The 19,577-nt window shown below is 38.0% G+C and overlaps 2 protein-coding genes across 2 annotated transcripts; one reads left to right on the forward strand and one right to left on the reverse strand.

Moving 5' to 3' along the window:
- Positions 1-274: 274 nt before the first annotated feature.
- themis2 (thymocyte selection associated family member 2) lies at positions 275-9,188 on the reverse strand. The gene is made up of 6 exons (XM_007557257.2): positions 9,067-9,188; positions 8,573-8,713; positions 8,056-8,481; positions 4,855-6,068; positions 4,600-4,702; positions 275-3,269 (listed from the first exon to the last, which is right to left on the reverse strand). Exons 1-6 carry the CDS (start codon positions 9,167-9,169, stop codon positions 3,157-3,159), a joined length of 2,100 nt encoding a protein of 699 aa, XP_007557319.1. The 5' UTR covers positions 9,170-9,188; the 3' UTR covers positions 275-3,156.
- Positions 9,189-11,678: 2,490 nt separating this feature from the next.
- Positions 11,679-16,910, forward strand: ppp1r8b (protein phosphatase 1, regulatory subunit 8b). The gene is made up of 7 exons (XM_007557258.2): positions 11,679-11,789; positions 12,157-12,217; positions 12,494-12,647; positions 14,188-14,405; positions 14,791-14,935; positions 15,370-15,434; positions 15,557-16,910. The coding sequence occupies exons 1-7, from the start codon at positions 11,737-11,739 to the stop codon at positions 15,908-15,910; spliced, it is 1,050 nt and encodes a 349-aa protein (XP_007557320.1). The 5' UTR covers positions 11,679-11,736; the 3' UTR covers positions 15,911-16,910.
- The last annotated feature ends 2,667 nt before the right edge of the window (positions 16,911-19,577 follow it).

Here is a 19,577-nt window from a genome sequence, read left to right on the forward strand (position 1 = left end):
TGCACTATAAATACAGGAATTGTACAAGTAAATACAAAAGTCCTCCCGACATATACACCACACAGGAAAAAAGATCCCCTAAAAGTTTTTTGAAACACGAGGATAGTATTAGTTTGTGAGTTTCAGCGTAGTAATCTTGACTACTACTATTGAGTATTTCACAGGAGACTCTTGGACTCGTACTAAAAAGGCAAGCTACAAGTTTTTTTTGTTTCTTTTAAATAAGCACCACACCCAAATCTAGGAAGTTCTGCTCTTTTTGTGTTTGTTTTTCCTCTTTTGAGAAAAAAACATTCATAAAAACTGAGTATTCTAAGTACCACTAACCTTTGAGACATCTTAAAACTATAATAGGGAAGCAACTATAATTCTAGTATGAATTCTATGAAAATGCCTATGCCTGTTCAGCGCAGAAAAATCATGTTGAAAATAATGTCGAAATACGCTTCATATCCAAATATAGCCAAAACAAAGACATTGAAGCTTGGTTTCGGTCAGCTTGTTCTTATTGATGTTTTGACATCAATAACGTCTGAAGCAACTTTTCAAGCACAATGTCCCTTTGCTTAGACATCGTCTGTTCCATGAAACAGGGGCTGCATGTTTGCAGGATGTGGTTTAACTGTGAATTTTCTATATACTGAAACGCCAGTATTTCCATGTTTCAGGCTGTAAAAGTAAATTGTCCTCTGAAGTCTGAACCACGGTTTGTACAGTTGGTGATTTCACAACAACCTAGACTTCAAAGTCCAGTATGGCTGCTGCGCGCTTAGAACGTACATAATATCTGCGCTTCTGGCTGTCTTCATCTCAACAATTTACTCCTTTCTAACACTGCAACTTTTATTAAAGAATATCTTGCTACAGTTTCATTCAAAGCATTCAAAGAACAATTTTTATTGCCTCGTATTTTTCATAGCAGTTGGCCTGGCCACTGAACACAGCACAACACAGCCAGCAGAACTCACTGCTTCACTTCAGCTTCTTATAGAGTTTCTTAAAATGTCTTGCACAATAACTGCTTTTTAAGTAGTTGTGACTGAAGCAAAGAATTATGTACTTAAGCAGTTCGCTTTTTTCGCTGCTTGTGCGTATTATATTTTCACCACAGTTCAGCTGACAGTGGCTTTTTCTGTTCATATTTATTTCCAGGCCTTGCAGAACTGTGAAATCTATGTCCTATTTTTTGCATTGACAGGCCCAAACTAATCCTTGATCGAGACCTACAGTAGATCCAATTGAGGATCTGCTGCAAAACTCAAAAACGGTCCCATCCGAGCTGACGGACTGGAATAGGCATAAATGTCAGTCTCTAGGTGTGCCAAGCTGGTTGAGAATACTGCAAAAGATTTGCAGCTGTAAATATTGGGGAAATTGAATCTGTAAAAATATTAATTCTGACTAAATACAAACGCATGCCACGCTTTTCAGATTATTATCTGTTTCCTTTTTCTCAAGCTCTAACATTAGTTACTCTTTTTTTATTGGGAAGTCACGTGTTTTGGGGTTGCAATGTGACAAAGCTATGAGATACCGTTAGTTTTTCAAAACAATAAATATTCAATACCTGTATGTCTTAAGTAGCACTGAAATGTCTGTAAGTAAAACCACTGATACCACTGAGTATCTGTACATCAGTTTGAGAACTGTAGATAACTACTGTACAGCTGTAGGTTTTTGCAGCTGCAGGCCTTAACAGCGCGGAGTACTTTTGCGTTGCCTCAAGACAAGGAGTCTTGAGGCAACGCAAGACACGTTGCCTCAAGACACGGAGGCAACACTGTTCAGACACACTGTCTCTGAATAATGTTAACTAATAACTGCTGTCATGCAAATATACACAAGATCACTAAGAACTATTTAGTAAGTGAAGTGACTGGCAACTGATAAGAGAATACAGAAGTGTTTCGAAGCAACAGCCTCTTTCCCTTTAACAATGATGAAGCTAATAATTTTTGACAGGAGGGTACAGCTCCACACTTTAGCCATCAGAGTGGCAAAGCAGAAATGACCAGTAATTTCAAAGAACAACTGCATGAATTTGGCACGACAGCGCAAAACCCTACAAGATTTTGAAGTAATTAAGAACTCAGAGAAAATTGCCCATTCATCACTATTGCCCCATCAAAAGCAACAGTGAGGGACATTTGCTTTGCTTTGACAATTTCCTAATTTAGATGGAGATTTATCTGACTATCTATTGAGTGATAAATACACATTATGATCCTATACCCCTGGACTTCTGAAGGTATCCATTAACTGGACTTGATTTCCCCGCAAATCCCACGTTTTCTAAAACTTGCTGTGCTCCCCACATGGTTTGAAGAACTTTCCTCACTATGTGGCTGGGTGTGCTATCCGCTTAAAGACACCAAAGCAATCAGGCAAGTATTATTTGTAACAATGCTTTGGTAAGTGTTGCTGCTGGTCTCATAGCAGCTTCCCTGTGGGTGGCATGCATGATGTCAGAACCAGCAGTGATGTCGTCTGCAGCAGTTTAAATTATAGTAGCTTGTCTGTTGACTCAAACCACTGGTCCGTGCCTTATCTTCCCCATGAAGCAATGAAACATGGTGCTTGTTCCTCACTGACCCACTTTTGATAAATAATTACCACCAAAGACTGGGGATAACCAATAAAAGCTGCATTTTTGGAGTTACTCAGACGCAGCCAAAATGTAGCACTCTTAAACTTTCTTGGATTCTTACACTCAGCACTGCTGATAGCACATCGATGTGACATTCAAAAATCACCTTGCTGCCTAATATATATCACCCTGTAACAGGTGCAAATAATGAAGAGATAAGCAGAGTGACTCTTTTCAGCTATCAGTGGTTAGAGGAAAAGTTTGAGCCTCACTCCAAACGAGTCTGCTGTGAAATAGGATCGTACTGGTATAAAGTTTTTCATTGGCGGAATAAAGAGGTAATTCAGGGAGGAGTCTTGCTGAACATATGAGAAACGCAAGTATAACACAGGTACTTTCTCAAGACTGTAATAATACACTGTTACTCTGTACTAATAATAAAAGACTGAAGGATATGATCGCATCGTCTGAAAGTTCATGAACGATGCCGAGGGCTCAACTCTTCTAATTTAGTCCCTGTCTACATCAGATCCAGCTCAGAGGAATGTTTGCAAGATAGGACTTTCTTTTTAATAGAACATCACGTTTTCTTGAGCTGTCTTAACCACAGCCACCAAAGTCTCATCCACGGTTTCGTAGTCATGGTCACTTTCCACGTCTGCAGCCACATCACACAGGTGGTCTTGGGAAAGAAAAAAATAGATATTTTAATCAAAGAGAATAATTCACTATATCCCTTTTCATCTCCAACCATCTTATTGTAAAATGTTGCTTTTTCTACAACGTGTGCTCAAAGAAAACTAAACACATTCTATTTATCTGAATAGTTTTGAATAATCAAGCCGAATGTTTTTCTGAACTTCTGACAAGATGGTAGAGGCTCTTACGTGTCCATGGCCCTGTTCAAATGTTCCTTTTTTGGTGAAATCAAGACATTAGATATGGATTAATCATTACAAAATACATCTTTAATGTATATATTGAAGTATGAAAAATAAAACGCTACAGTAACCCAGTTGCACAGTTTACATACTTTTAGCATTCAGTCTTGAGTTTACATCTGCTAACATTTAAAGTTTATTTTCTGTCGGGTTTGTTTTTGTAAATGTGTATACCGTAAAATAAATTTTAATTTATCTGCAAACTATCTTATCGAATGAAATTAGGAGAAGGTTAGTTTAATATCCACTACATTATATATTAAAAGAGAAGGCAGTCACCGTTACAAAAACTGTTCATCTCTCCAAAACTGAGGAAAAGAAGAGACTGAAACTGGTCAGAATAAGCTGCAGCATCTTCTGGGAGGTACTGGTTATGTTTTATGTGCAACAATAAATATGTAGATAAAGGGTTATGGTTGACAGAACAGTTAAAATGTCCCATAGCCTTGTAATAGTGTGTGTGACTTGGTGTGAAGAATCCAAAATGGAACTGTTGGCAAACAAACAAACGAAGAAAAAAAAAAACATTTTGTATTTTATGGATTTTATGTGGAAACAATGCTGTGAAACGATCATGGAAGGTTACTTTTCCAGATGTAACTGATAGTTTTGACAGGACGATTGATGTTTTAAAATTCAGATTTGATTCAAACAACTTTTCAAGTATACAGCTTTGACCAGATAAGTGCATGAGAGAAAATAAAAAGTTTGCAGATGGCCAAGATTTGCCAAAACAATTTCGTGGGTCTTCTGAAGAGAGCTTCTGACAACAGTTTTCCTCACAGTCTGAGAAATATGGAGAACTTTTATCATGTTGAGTGATCACATATTGTCAAGTCAGATTGTTGGAAGGTAATAGAAGGTAGTAGTCTCCAAAAACAAAAGACTAACAGCAGCAACTAAATGTTTCTTCAACTAAGTATTAATTTAGGGGTTTGCACTCTTTTGTTACCATGATTTGTTATGAAACCGACATTTTTAAATTCTCTTTGACTTCACAGATAAATTTAGAGAAAATATGTTAAAATTTTAACCTGGAAAATATCTCAAATATAAGAAGAAAATTCTTACCCCTTTTTAATGGTTGGTTTATCTTTACATAAGTGTTTGGCTTGGCCTTGCTTGTGATATCTGCGGCTGAGCACTTTCGCGGTACAAGTGGAGGAGGTTCATCCTGCATTAGAAGAGGAAGTCAGAAATCTTTTGGTTATTACAGAAAATGACTGTGACCGCAACAAAAAAGAAGACAAAAACAAGTTGAAGCTTCTAAAGACAAACGTTGCACTGAGCTTTAAAGAGAAATACGAAAACGGGGGGTGTACTCACTGGAGGCAGTGGAGCCGGGGGCCGTTTTTTGTGATTCAACGTCAAGTCATTGAGCTTCTCCGTCAGTACACTTTTGTCTTTGTTTTTCTTTGGCTTGGAGGATTTCTTTGTGGATTTAGATTTTTTTGTGACTAAGTTTGATGATGACATGTCTCGTTTTGGCGGTCGAGGTGGAGGAGCCTCGTCCGAGTTACCCTTTTTGCGAAATTCATAAAAGAACGTGTCTGTCATCTCACTAACCTTTTCCGTGAAACACTTGGGGAATTGGTCCCGAGGCCAAGGAAGAGCATCTTTGGTAAAAGAGACGGACAAAGAGAGCCACTGTGGGAGGAGATGGAAACAGTGGTCGGGTTTGTCTGTAAAGCTTGCCTGAATGCTTGGCTCCAGCATTGCTCCCTCTATCCTCAGACAAGGAAACCCAACTAGTGGATCAGTCTCTAGGTCAGTGTCTCGACTCACCACTTTGACATCCAGTGGCAAACTGAACTCCTTACCCAAATCACAGAGTTTATACTTTTTGTTTTCACCAAGAACCTCTACAAAGTGACCCTGCATGTAGAGAGGCAGTAAGACCTCCTCTTTTGCCTCCTCCTGTTTATCCTTCTCTTCATCCTCATCCTCTTCGTCGTCCTCCTCGTCGTCTGGCTCTTGGAGACGATGACACAAAAGAGCCTCGACAGACTGCTTCTCCCCTTTATTGTTTTCAGAAGGCAACTCCATTCTAGTGCAGTCCACAATCTGTAGCCTCTCCCCAACGCTGAGGCCTGGCAGACCCTCCTCCTCGACTTCCTCACAGTTCCTCGTCACGCTCACCGTCAGGCTGTGTGTCTGCGTTGAAGCAACGTACACCTCGTACACCGAGTTGAACTCTCTTGGCCTCCTCCGAAACCGTCCACCGTACTGCTGGGACACAAGGAAGTACTGCTGAGTCTTCCGGCCCTTCAAGCTGGACAACAGGACCATGGGCGTAGTTCCTTTCTTGTGCAAAATCAGGTTGGTGCTCTTGACCAGCCTTGGCAGCCACGCGCACTTGAAGAAAGAGCGGCTCTCTGGCTCCTCTAATATCTCTGCCACCACAGGAAATGATTTGTCTGGCTGAGACAGGACCTCTGTCAGGTTTAGAGGTGTCACAAAGTTTGCATCTTTACACACATCAGTGACATCGACCACATCCACCTCCAGGCTGGACGGAAACCTTAGTACGTTCTTCCTCACTGTGCAAATGAGAGAAAATACAATGAAGAGGCAGACAATTCATGAAGTGAATCATAAAACACCTCCTTTCTTTTTCAGTATTTAAACTAACATTTTGTGATGCAAAAATAGCAGCACTGTTAATTGAATATTTCCATTTACTGCTCTTAACATCTTAAGGATTGAAAGGAATGTTTTACATACACTGACATTAACATGCCAGTGTTAATATCAGCAATCTTATATCATAATATCAAACAGCTCAATGTTTTTGGAAGACTCTCATTCAGAACATCTGAGTTAATTGGAGGACACATCACTTCCTTTTATAATGTTATGGGAAAATCAGCACAAATCAACCAGTATGTCAAGAGAATTCAGATGCCTGGTTCATAAATCAATACAACTGCCAGATGTCTAAACAATGTAAATATCTGGTTTCAGCTGTAACCTAGGAGGGTAGAAAATTGTAGAATGATTGCAACGGAGGGTTGCAGTCTGACAGTGAGAACATTTTCAACTCTGTCACCTCCAGCTCAGCGTCCTGAAATTTAAACAGTGCTTCTGTCTACAAACCATATATTACAGCAGGTTACACTCCTGTGCTGCAGTATTTCCTTTTCCTCTTTCAGGCTATCTCATTGTCATGTACGTCACTCCTGTCCTGACACTCACCTCCATCCAATCCACCCTGTCTGCAATCTCTTTTTTCCCACTGCTTTTCACGGTCAGCTGTTTTCGATAAATGACCCCAGCTATGTGAACTCATCCACTTTCACTACTTTTGCTCCTTCCAGCTTCTTCACCTTCCAAGCCATTATTCACACACAAATATTCTTCTGTCTTGATCTTACCGACTTTTCTTCCTCTTCTCTCTCAGCAAACCTGCATTTCTCTTGTTGTTCTTAATTTGCTCTCTACTTTTACCAGAATCATGATGTCACCTTCAACCACCATGGTCCACAGAGCTTCCTGTCTGACCTCGCCTATCAACTTATTCATCACCACTGCAAACAAGAGGAAAGCTGATCCTTGATGCAACCCCGCACCTACCTGAAGCCCATCAGTGACTCCGACGCATGCCTCACCACCGGGTCACTCTCTTCACACATGTCCTATGTTATTCTAGACATTTTTCTGCCGTCCCTGACTTCCTCATACCATATCACCGTTCCTCTCTGAGTACCCTCTCGTGCTTTCTCTATAGGTTCACAAAGACACAGAGCAAAAACTGTATCTGTGGGATATTTTCTGCGCATGAAACCATCCTCCTTTTTCTTGAACATCTGTACCAACACACTCCTCCTCCCATCATCCATCATCTTCTCACTCTCCAGGATTCTGATAAACAAGCTGGTCAAAAACTCCCCTGCATTCCCTTCTGGACATATCTATACATATCTATACATTTTTATGTATGTAATCCAAACAAGTGCCTTTCCACACTTCATTGTACTCAAAGCTCCTATAACGCATTTCTTACTAATTTCACAAGTTATAAGAGGATTAAGGAATGCATGATCATGTTTTTTTAAAGATTCGTTGATATTGATGTCTTTGAAGCACAAGTGAGCTGCAAAATGGCAATGATGGTCATATAATAAAAACAAACAAATATGGATATACAGTGCCACCCACAATTATTGGGACCGGTGGCAGTTCTAGCAAGAACGGCACCCTGGTATGAACCTAGGTCTGCTTTGATAGAGACAACTGCTGTTATTTTTCTTTTTCCTGTTCTTTCCAAACAAATCTCAACACTAATATGTAAAAAGTACATCCATTCAAATCAAACTTTTGTTTCTACGCTCCAGAACAAGAATATATATTTTTTTATTATAGAGCAAATTGTGTTCATTTTGAAACAACCTTTTTTTTTTCTTTGTGTCTAACTTGAAATACGTAAAACAACACTAAAAACAACTGAAAACATATTAATTATTGTGAAGACACTGAAATGTATGTCATTTTAAAGCAAATATTCAGTACAGAGAAGGTTATACTCACTGTTCATGATGGCCTGGACTTGATAGACTGGACTCAGGACAAGGATCCGCTCACACTTGGTGGTCTTAACAAAGCGAAATCTTCGACTGCGCAGGCAAGGAGAAGCCATGATCTCCTTCAGGGTGTAGGATTCCTCACTCTCGCATTCAGAAAATTCCCCTCGAGAAGACAGAGGAATGCACACCTCAGCTGAGGCCTCCGTTTGGCCTTTTACATGGCAACGCACCATATCCTCTTCATCTTCACGCTTCTCGATTGAGAGCACAGTCAGCGCTTTGCCGGCCCCCAGCGTGAGACTGCCGAAGGTCACCTTGGAGTGGCTGACGAAGGTAAAAGGAAGGGAATCATCCAGGTCCACGGGCCTCAGACTCAACATCTCCTCGACTGACGTGTACGGCATCTGCTCGGGGACCACTTTGAACAATCCTAGAAAAAACTGAAGTATGTTAGTGAACAGCAAATAGATTTTTTAAAAAAAACGTATAAATTTTATTCAAATTGTGTATTTCCAGCCAACCTGTGTGAGTGACTGGCAACTCAAACTTCTCATTGTTAGTGACATCTTCACAGGAAACAGATTGCAGTTCAATACCAATGACCTTTATGAGATCCCCAGTAGAAAAGCACACTTCACTTCCAGAAATTTCATATATCGAACCTGATAACAAAAAATAAGACAAGAAAAGGACAAAAGATAGATTTAGTCAGGAAAGATCCTGTATTTTATAATTGTTTGTGACTCTTCCCCCCCCCCTTGAAACTCGAGGAACATGAATTTAAATCCGCAACAAATTCTTGACTGTCGTATTTGGAAACAGTAACCAATGATCCATAAGTAACTGAGGAAAACATACTCACATAAAGGTTTGCAAAAGACTTACACTTATTTAGACAGCCAGACACAATTAAATCCAGTCTAATCTCATGTGATAATTTCTGATTGTTTAATCCTTGTACTCGGACAATGTCAGACTTGAATTTCCCACCAATAAAAAAAAAGGAATTGCTTACCTTGGAAATACACTCCAGAACAAACTTGCAAAATTTTTGGCAAACTGGTGTTGTCCAGTGAAGCGATGAATTCTTGAAGCGGCAAAGCAATGTTGCCTGCCATTGCTGCTCACTGAGCTGCAAATAAGAAATGAAGGCAGGCGGCAAATGACGAGTGCAGCAAAAAGAGGAGTTGCACTCACAGCTCAAAACCACAGAAGTGAATGAGGAAGTTACAGGAGCTGAGCTTTTGCACAAGGTTTTTTTTTTCATTTACTGAAGGAGTCTACGTGCTATTACTTGGGCACTGTTTTATTGTAAACGTGGGAAAAACTGGCTTTTAACATTTCACTTTTAATTCATAATTTACTCATTCATTAATTTCACTTTTGGGGCTCCATTACTTTGAATACTAACATACTGAAACAAGAAAAAGAGGGACATTTTTGAAGAAAATGTGCTTAAATTGAAAGAATACAATCTATTTCTGTGACTGACAAAATATCCAGTAGCTGAATTTGTTATTTTTGTCAAAACACAAAGCTTTTACATTATATTATGTCTGCTTGAATAACTACCCATAAGCAAAAAATAAATAAATAAATAAATAAATAAATAAATAAATAAATAAATCTTGCTCAGCCTGATGGAAAGTGCTGAAAATAAAATGTTAAAAACAGAGGTTGTAACTTAAAACACGAGCCAGAGAAAAAATAATCACCAATTTAAATTAATAAAGCATCAGCATTTTCCAAAAATATTAAAGCCATATGACACATCCTTATGCTGGGAAATTTAAGGCAGACTGACACATGCAAGGAAAAGTAAGCAGCCCCACTTCCCTATGCTGCAATGAGACACTACAATGCAGAAAGCATTCTCCTGTCTCTCTGAAAGGCCTAGAGTGTAAACCCACAGTTTTGAAATGAGGCAGAAAAAACCTCAAACAACAGCCTGATCTGTTGGTTTGATCCCCCTCCCCCATCACCATCAAACAAAAGGTGCTACGTCCTTGCAGCAAATATAATATTGCGAGAAACTTGTGGTGCTCAGGTTTTCAAACCAATGTTACAAAATCTTTTTTTTTACGGTGCCACTTTCATGCTGAGAAGTTTGGAATGAGGAGTTGGAGACCTCTAGTGCTTCTTTTTAGAATATGATCTTTTTTTTTTGTTATTGATAACTTTGCAGTTGAGATCAGTAATATGTTATGAAAAGCAAAAGGAGGTCAAGGTGTGATCTAGTACCGAGTTTAATCAAGAAAAGACATATCTAATACTCTGATTTTCTGTGACACTTATTCCCTTTCCTTTATTTGTTTGGAGGGAAATTATCTCTGTTTTACTTTTGTCTAATGTGAAAAGTGTTTCCAGCAACAAAATAAGATCAGATTTTTAAAATACATGTTTGGGGAAGCGGGGCATGAATCAGATCATCAGTAAAACATAGGAGATGTAAATCTCCTAACACCTGTTTTTTCCCACTCAGAAACAATTTAGCATGTTTTTGTCCTGTTCTGTTTAGATCAAAGCATACTGCAAAGCATTTCAGCCCAAGTGGGATTCGAACTCTTGGAGGAGACTTGAAAACCAATTTTTGCAGATGCTCAAAATAAGATCAGATTTTTAAAATACATGTTTGGGGAAGTGGGGCATGAATCAGATCATCAGTAAAATATAGGAGTTGTGAATAACAGCCATATTTATCTATCTCCACATGTGCAAACTTTTAAGAGGTTTATTGCAAAAGATATGCACCTGTAATTGCAGTAAAAGGTGGAGCATGGAACTGGAAATGCTGAACTTTCATTTTCCTCTTCCTTATCAATTGTACTTTTTTGAGTAGGTTCATTTCCTAGGAAAAAAAAACACATTTAAAGTCTTTGAGGTGTAATGTGAAATAAAAAAAAATAATAATAATCAACTTCCCTGCTTCAACTGTTTTTCACGTTTTTAATGTTTTTCTTAAAGAATACAAATATCAACAGATTACATGCAAACAATAATATTTTAATACTTTATTTGATATGTTCTAACCTTGAAATTACATGGCTTCATTATGCTGCACTAATCTGGAAGAAACTTCCAGAAATCTGCCAATCTGCTGAAACACTGAGTTCCTTTAGATCAAAGATAAAATCCCATTTGTTTAGAGCTGTGTTTGATTAATAACTGGGACAATTCTACTCTGTTTATTACTTTTCTTTATTTTGCCACTGTAAAGTAATGCTTCTTTGTTGTTTATTCATTGTGATGTTTTTATCATGTAAAGCACTTTGAAGTGCATTGTTGCTGAAATGTGCTATAGTCTATAAACTTGACATGATTTGACTTTGTTACACTTAGATAAAGCATAAAGTGGCGATTAAGGTACTAAGCTGCACATTTCTGAGTAGGTTAATAGTTATCAGAGTAATGTCTTTTCTACATTGTATTATTTTTTTAAATATATCCCGCCTTTACAGTTTCTTATTTTTATATTGTGCGAATATTCATGCTCAGTTGCTGTTGTAACACCTGCATTTTCTCACTGCGTATGATGAGGGATATTTGTATTCTATAATATTTTATTCCATTCAAACGTTGTGGCTTAGAAGCGTCGGTTTCGGGTAGAACAATAAAACTACAACTCCCAGCAACACAGAACACGGTTCTCCCAAGATGCACCTCGGCGTTAATGTGCTGAAGCAAGATGGCGAGTAAAACAAGCAAAGACGGTCCTCCTCCTTTTGATTGTCCATCATGGTGAGCCAAATGCACACGCCAAAGTAGCAGCACGATGTTTGTAGATCATTATTAGTTGCAAACCAACAAAACAACAAACTTTAAAGTGTATGTGAGACTTTTATCAGAGATAAAATCATATCTGTTGCTAACATTAGCATTAAATAAAGCTAGCAGGCTAACCCGTCAATGTTGGCAATGAATTAGCCAGAAAGATCAATGCATCGTGTCTTTCATTTGCTGAATCCTGTTTACCAAATTAACAATATTGTAGTTGAAATTTTGATTATTTTTCTTAATTAATTTCCTCTTTGATTTGGTAAATATGACTTCTGCAGTATTTAAACTAAATAAATCATCACAGGAGTCTCTAACCTTTTGCTTGCAGGGCAGGGAAACCACCCACAGGGCTTCATCTGGACGTGATGAAAGGGGACAAACTGATAGAGGTAAGTGAAGCTCTACAGATGTAGGTTAACGGTGGTCGTTTTAATGTTAGCAATGTGCACCAGATACGAGTCTGACAGTCTGCTGTGTCCCAGATGTGGGGTTCCTCTGTGGCTGCTTGGCTTCAAACGGTGCGAGAGCAACATCAGCCATGAGATTTAAGCCCTTCAGTGGAAGCAACACTGAAGAGTTATAACTCAGAGGCACAGATGTATCAGGATGACCCGATTTAGATGTGCTTTCAGTGTGTTATTCACAAATACTTTGTATCCTTACAGAAACTGATCATAGATGAAAAGAAGTTTTACCTGTTTGGAAGGAATCCCGACTGGTGCGACTTCACCATCGACCATCAGTCCTGCTCTCGGGTTCATGCAGCGTTAGTCTACCACAAACACCTAAAAAGGGTCTTCCTCATAGACCTAAACAGCAGTAAGAGATATTTTACAGTCGCTTTTTTATTTTTATTTTACCAATTTTCATTTGGACTTCTAAATATGTGGGTAGAGTTTTAATTGTGCAGAAAGACCACAATTGCCTCAAAGTTAACGTGGGCAAGAAAGTAATAGAACTGTTTTAGCAATCTTGAATTTTTATTGTATTTTTGTGGTTCTTAATAGGAAACTTTGCTGATTTCATGTTATATTTAAAGCCTTTAATGCATTTAGACATGTTTTAAAATAATAATATTTTATAGCCTAAACATTCTTCCTTTTATAATCTGCATGGTTTTCTTAGAAATGTGCTTATTTGCTGATTCTCATTTTAATGGACTCAAATTTCACAATAACTTAGAAATACATATGTCTAATGTCTGGGTGAATTCAAAATGTAACCTTCCTTACAGTGAAATAAAAATAAGTAAATAAAAAAAAAAACTGATTTCCTAAAAACAACCCAATATTTTGGGCAAATGCAACCCAATTTTAAAGAATTACAGCATATCTTCTTTACACGTTTAGATATTATAGACAGCTGCAACTGTAACATGCACCACATTATAAGATTTTGAAATACTCATTCAAAATGTATAACAGTTGTGTCCATCTTACATTTGAGACAATGAAACCCCTCTGACTTATTGTCGTACATTGGATCATTAAATCATTCATGCGTTCATTGTAACCATAGCCTCTCTGTTGTGAAGCGTCATTAATTATTTATCAGGACCAAACACACACGAGTCAAATGGTGTGTGTTTGGAACGATCTAAGTGTCTTATGCCTCAAAGTTTTTTTTTCTTTTTTTTTTTTTTAAACTCTTTCTCACATGCTGTTTTTATTTTAATTATGTAAAGCACTTTGAAATGCCTTGCTGCTGAAATGTGCTATACAAATAAAATTTGATTGATTTGATTGATTATGTAACACAGCAGATAAACTGGATTTTACAAGTATTTATACACACAGGCAAAATTTTTACATATTCCTCATATTTTCTTTGCTATATCAGTAATTAGTGTGATTTTCCTTTCTAAGAAAAGTGTCTATTCTCTGCAGGATATGCACAGTGCATGTGAAGAGTATTCACCATGTTTCACTTTATCCACATTTGTTATTAACTGAAAACGGATGGATGGATGTAAAACAAAAAAAAAAGTAAGATAGCACATGAACAAAGGGATTCACAGCCTTTGCCCAATATTTAGTTGATGCAACAAAGAGTTTGGGTCTTACATTTTTATTTAGTAGGTCAGAAGCTGCAAAGTTTGGGAACCAATTTCCTAATGGAAAAGGGGCCATTACACCAGCATGGTGCATTCACTGATCAGAAAAAGATCTGGTTATTTTAGCTTTTCGCAGCTAGTGCATCAATACATCTCTTGGTTAACATTGCAAATGGCCTGAAGTTAGAACACTGCCTTATGAGACATCAGTATAAACTTCAACACATGTTTCTGTGTAATATAGTGTCATTAAAATATTTTTCATCAGCTTTGAAGGTTTCCTAATGTTAGACATTTTTATTTCAGCACACGGTACTTTTCTTGGCCACATTCGCCTTGAACCCCACAAGCCTCAGCAGGTTCCCATAGACTCCACGATATCTTTTGGGGCGTCGACACGGACTTACACCATTAGAGAGAAACCCCAAACCCAAGGCACCGCTGGCACAGGAGACAGCAAGTTGGGGGATGAAGAGGAGCTCAAAGGACTGCTTGGACTTCCAGAAGAAGAGACAGAGCTGGAAGTACGTTATTACTACGTTATTAAACATTAATATTAGTGTATTAATATTGGAAACATGACTATTTATCCGTTTATCTGCATTTTTGTTTATGTCAATCAACCAAAGTGAAGTTATAAGCAACTATTTATTGGACAGGCTTATGTTTGTTTAGGTTTTTGCTTAAATACATAAAATATATTTTGACAAAGTTCTAATTGTTTATGAGGTTTTAGCTATATTAATTATTTTTTTTGTAAATCTTTCCATTTACTAAGTATATCACTTTGAAGTTAATCATGTTTTGTGGTAATATCCAGTCCAGTGGAGAATAATGTAAAAAAAACCAAACTGATCCTTACTTGACAAAATAATCACTAATTTTTTATTTTTTTTTTGTAATTTCTAGAACCTGACAGAGTTTAACACGGCTCACAACAAACGCATCTCCATCCTGACAATCGAGGAAGGCAACCTGGAAATCCAGAGGCCAAAGAGGAAACGCAAGAACTCCAGAGTTACTTTCAGTGAAGAAGACTCCATCATTAATCCAGGTAAATGTAACGTTTTGGGATTGAGGTTTGTGAGAATAGTTCAATTTAGTTGTTTTTCTTGACTCAACATGAACATAATTAGTTGAACTACTTTGTTAAAGATACTTTACTCATAATTTCTCCTGGTTGTGTGTAGTCTGTGACCACATGAGACTGAAAAACAACAAAGTGCAAGAGTAAACACATTATTTGAAAAATTGTTGTCCCCTAAATTTAAACTTGGAGAATAAAATATTTATTATCTATGAACTGATTTTAGCAGACTCCTCATCAGAGCTAGATTTTGAGTCAATATAACAAAATATAATAACTTTTTTATGTTACATTTCTAGTTAATTACTGTCAGCCTGCTCATTAAATACCCAAATAAGTCCTTTTGTCCATGCACTGAAGTGTAACTATGTTCTTTGTTGTTGTTGTTTTGTTCCATTTAGAAGATATAGACCCCTCAGTCGGGCGCTTTAGAAATATGGTGCAGACGGCTGTCATCCCCATGAAGGTAATTCTTGACTGTATTTAAAATGATTCTCTCAGCTAACAGAGTTTTCTACAAAGCGACTCTTAGTTTGGCTAATACACTGCTAGTCTTCTGAAGTTGTTGTTCTTCCATTCCTCTTGCAGAAGCGGAGATCTGACAGCCAAAATACTCTGGGTCTGGATGACCTGGCTTCCAAGCGCATTCACGGCTACAGCTTGGGTGGGGGTCTGTACGGGGACTTGCCTCCAACCAGCCACGAGAACAAGCCAACAGGAGCTCCAGGAGGCGCTGCTATGCAGGGCGGGCTGCCTCTGCCCTTCCCCAACCCGGCGCCTGAGGTAGACCTGGCCCCAGAGGCTCCTCAGCCCCCGATAACACTCAACCCCACACCAGTGACAGCCCCCTACCTACCAGAAACCGTCAACGAGCCACGAAAAAAGAAGTATGCCAAAGAAGCTTGGCCGGGGAAGAAACCCACCCCTTCACTTCTCATCTAACCAGTTTTTTAACGCTGCTGACTCTCAGGTTCCCAGCAGGACCATCAGGGACTGTGACCTGTCAGAGGTGGAGCCCTTCGCCTCTGTTTTTATTTGTTATATTATACGAGTGCAAAATACACAACACATCCTCCACAAACTACATCGACAGCAAAAGTATTTAGTTTTTTTTACAAGAAAATACCTGGCAGTTAAATGAACTACAGAGTGATAGACTATATGGATATAATGATGGAGTTGTGTTGAATGACTTTGAGTTGATGTAAACTTGTATTTTATACATGTTCCAACATTTTTTCACTCTTTCAGAATATTGATAAAACTATTAAAGACTTGCAAAAAAGTGGCTTTATTCGTATCTTACTGTGAGAAGTCAAGAAGGCTCCGAGACTTCAAATGTAAGCAAAATTTTGTCAAAACAAAGCTGCCTTTTATTTTTAAAGCAAGTTGATAGAATGAGATCAGACATTTTACTAAAAAATGTTTAGTAAGCCGTCAGTTGAGCTGTGTTGTATTTCCCCCTTTACACCACTTGGTGGTGACTTAAGTAAACAGGCCAGTTTCTTTTAGAAGCTGAAAACTTAAAGCAGTGCTCTGTTGTACTAACATCCTGTTTTTTTTTCTGTTACAATAAGTGTGAAGTACTTTCTCATATTCTCAGATCAAACATACTGTAAAAAATATTTTTTACGCTTTTTTGGATTTCTATTAGAGCATCGCAGATTGGAGAAAAGCACAATAGCACAATAATTAACTGCAGCATAAAAGGCTAAAATGTTATTCAGACTGTTGTAATGCATACCTAGCATTATTATCTGTAAAATGCTGCCTTTCTTAACCAACTCAAGATATATCTGCAGATTAGAAAAATTAACATTAGGCCCAGCCTTTTCTTAAGGCTTTTTTAAGAAAAGGCTTTTTTCTGTTTTTAACATGGTTTTATTGAGTGTTCAAATTTGAAGAAACGTCGTTTGAATCTATGTACTAAAATGATTCACATGCAAATGCCTCAGACAAAAATTGCATCAGCAACACTGTAGCTATGCTTTCCAGTACTTTTTTTTTATTATTTTTTTAGTTTTTTGAAAAATAAAGTCTGGCAGCTTTGACAACATCTGGTTGATTTATAATTGCTGAATTTCATATCATCTGGTCAAGTTGGAGATTCCCTCTAAGTCACAAAAATACTGACTTTGTGGATTTTCTGGCGCAAAAGAAAAATAAGTTGTTTTATTAAGAAAAAAACTACACCAGTGACTACATTTGATTGGTTGTGTGGATTTTGTAATATGTAAATAAAAACAAAAAATACTTTTTGACACATTAGCCTGTCTGTTTCTTCTGTAGACAGTTTGTGCATTGACAACTACCTTGGAAAAGTACTAAAACCTTTAACTGATAATTTCCTCACATTACCACAAATGTTTGTTCTTTTAGGATTTTATTACACATAAAAAGGAAAGATAAATGTGATTAGTTTTGTAATTATTGAATGAATAATGGGAACCTGAAAATCTTAGTTATCTTTTATCATCCTCGGTAACTTTGATTAAAAAGTCACTGCAAATCATTCAGAATAATCCATCCCTAAAGTGGTGGCTGCATCATGCTGTGGAGAGACTGGAAGATGATAATATTTGATGGAAGGAAGGATAGAGATAAACGCAGGGCAATCCTGAAAACAAGCAACTTGTTAAAGACGGCCAAAGACATTGGATTGGTGCAGAGGTTCACTTTATAACAGAACAAATGTATAGCAAGAGCTACAACGGAATGGTTAAGAAATAAAGAGTCTTGTGTTTGATGGTCCAGTCAAAGTCCAGTCGAAAATCCATGAGCACCCTTGAAATCTGATTGTCACAGATGTTCTCCATTCAATCTGACGGACCACTTTTGCAAAAAAGAGTGGCCAAAAACATCATCCTATGTGCAAAACCGACGGAGAATCCATTAGATTAGTAATAAAATTGAAACGTTTAGGCCGTAGAATAAAGACTCACTAAAGATTGACTTAAATGTGTGCCATTCTTTTAAGTTTTTGTTTTTAAACCATTTTGAAAGCCATGCATCCTTCTAGTATTACTGCACAATTATTAGCTCCTCTGTGTTGATGAGTGACAGCCAGCTCAAATTGTGGCAGTGTCAACTATAGTGGTTGGTCCACTGGCAGGTCACACTGGAAGTGCCGCTATCTGAAACCGGTGTTGGTTTGACACCTAAACTCCTACTAAAAAACAAATAGGTTTGTGGTTGCAAAGTGTCAAAATGTGAGGTCATAGGTGTGGAAATACTTTTCTGAGGCACTTCCTGTGAAAAACAAAGCTTTCTGTTTGGTTTTATATGCATCTACTAAACTAGGTATTTAGAAAATAAGGCCCAGTAATTGTAACTGTAGATTCTATGGAGACCAAGGGGACACAGTAACACTAAAACATGTATATTTTATCATTTGCTCTCTTATTCTGGTGCAATCAGCACAAATTTAGATTTCTTTTTTACATCTCAATCATTCATTCATTTTCAGTTTGGATCCTGCAAATGGGCAACACAACTGTCATGGTGTCAATTTTATTTTGTTTCTATCGGGGAAGAAGTTGAATGCAGAAACACAGTGCATCTCAAAACTGTACACACACTTGTCAAAATGTTGGGGTTATATGATTCAGCATGCAGTCTTGACTTGCATCCTATAGTGCCCAGTTCAAAGGTGTGATTAAAAAAAATGCCTCATTGTTAGAGTTGTGCTTCTCAATGTTGTAATTCCTTTACATCTTGAGGTCAATTCCAGTGAGCTCAAATTCAGACTGCGTTTTATTCTTCAGACTCTCGTGGAGTTAAACCAGTGTTTTTCAACCACTGTGCACACAAGTGTACCGTGAGTGATCGTCAGGTGTGCCGTGGAAATTATCCAATTTCACCTACCGTATTTTCCAGACTATAAGCTGCTACTTTTTTCCTACACTTTGAACCATGCGACTTATAGCCCGGTGCAGGTTTTTCTGTGGATTTTTCTTCAACCACCAGGGGGCTCTTTAGCAGGAAGTGAATCATTGTAAGTCAAAATTGGAAATCAAAGAAGAACGCGCTAATTTTCATTTCGAACAAGCACATGCTAGCTAGCAGCAGTCACTATGGAGAAATGTTTTCAAACTCATGTGATGCAGCTTCTAAGTTGAGGAGTATTGATCTGGCAGTACAGGAGGGAAATAAGAGCCGCTGCAGAGCCGGTTTTGTTCACTCGGCGTGAGCATAACCGGATTTGAAAACGGAGAACTGCGTCCTTAATATATCAAGCAGTTATTATGACGCAGCCCTCTGCTGGGTCCTTATAGAAAACCGAGAGCGGCAGAGATACCAGCGGCCTGTAGCCCGGCGCGGCTGATATATGTAAGTTTCCAGGCGAGGGGATGGGGCAGGGGGGGTCAAACATTTGAAGGTGCGGTGAATGGTGCGCTGATAGTCCGGGAAATACGGTAATTGGTCTTAAAATATTTTTTAAAAACGAATATTTAGATGCAAATAATGCCATCTTTGAGTGTCTCTGCTGTAGTAGTGACTAGTGGCGCAAGCATGTAATTTTATTATCACTAGATGGCAGTAGGTACAGAGCATTTTACTTTTAGACAAGAGAATTAGTGTTGTGGCCCTGTTCAGATGTATTTTTTGA

This window comes from Poecilia formosa, unplaced genomic scaffold, assembly GCF_000485575.1.
Source record: "Poecilia formosa unplaced genomic scaffold, Poecilia_formosa-5.1.2 Scaffold86, whole genome shotgun sequence".
In the NCBI taxonomy this organism is placed as follows: domain Eukaryota; kingdom Metazoa; phylum Chordata; class Actinopteri; order Cyprinodontiformes; family Poeciliidae; genus Poecilia; species Poecilia formosa.

Excerpts from the sequence above, each read along its gene's own strand:
- themis2 (XM_007557257.2), bottom strand. The coding sequence starts at position 9,169 with ATGGCAGGCAACATTGCTTTGCCGCTTCAAGAATTCATCGCTTCACTG. Across the intron at positions 8,482-8,572 it reads GTTGCCAGTCACTCACACAG|GATTGTTCAAAGTGGTCCCC; the intron begins GTTGGCTGGAAA and ends AGTTTTTTCTAG. Across the intron at positions 3,270-4,599 it reads AAACCAACCATTAAAAAGGG|ACCACCTGTGTGATGTGGCT; the intron begins GTAAGAATTTTC and ends TTCTTTCCCAAG.
- ppp1r8b (XM_007557258.2), top strand. The coding sequence starts at position 11,737 with ATGGCGAGTAAAACAAGCAAAGACGGTCCTCCTCCTTTTGATTGTCCA. Across the intron at positions 12,218-12,493 it reads AAGGGGACAAACTGATAGAG|AAACTGATCATAGATGAAAA; the intron begins GTAAGTGAAGCT and ends GTATCCTTACAG. Across the intron at positions 15,435-15,556 it reads CGGCTGTCATCCCCATGAAG|AAGCGGAGATCTGACAGCCA; the intron begins GTAATTCTTGAC and ends TTCCTCTTGCAG.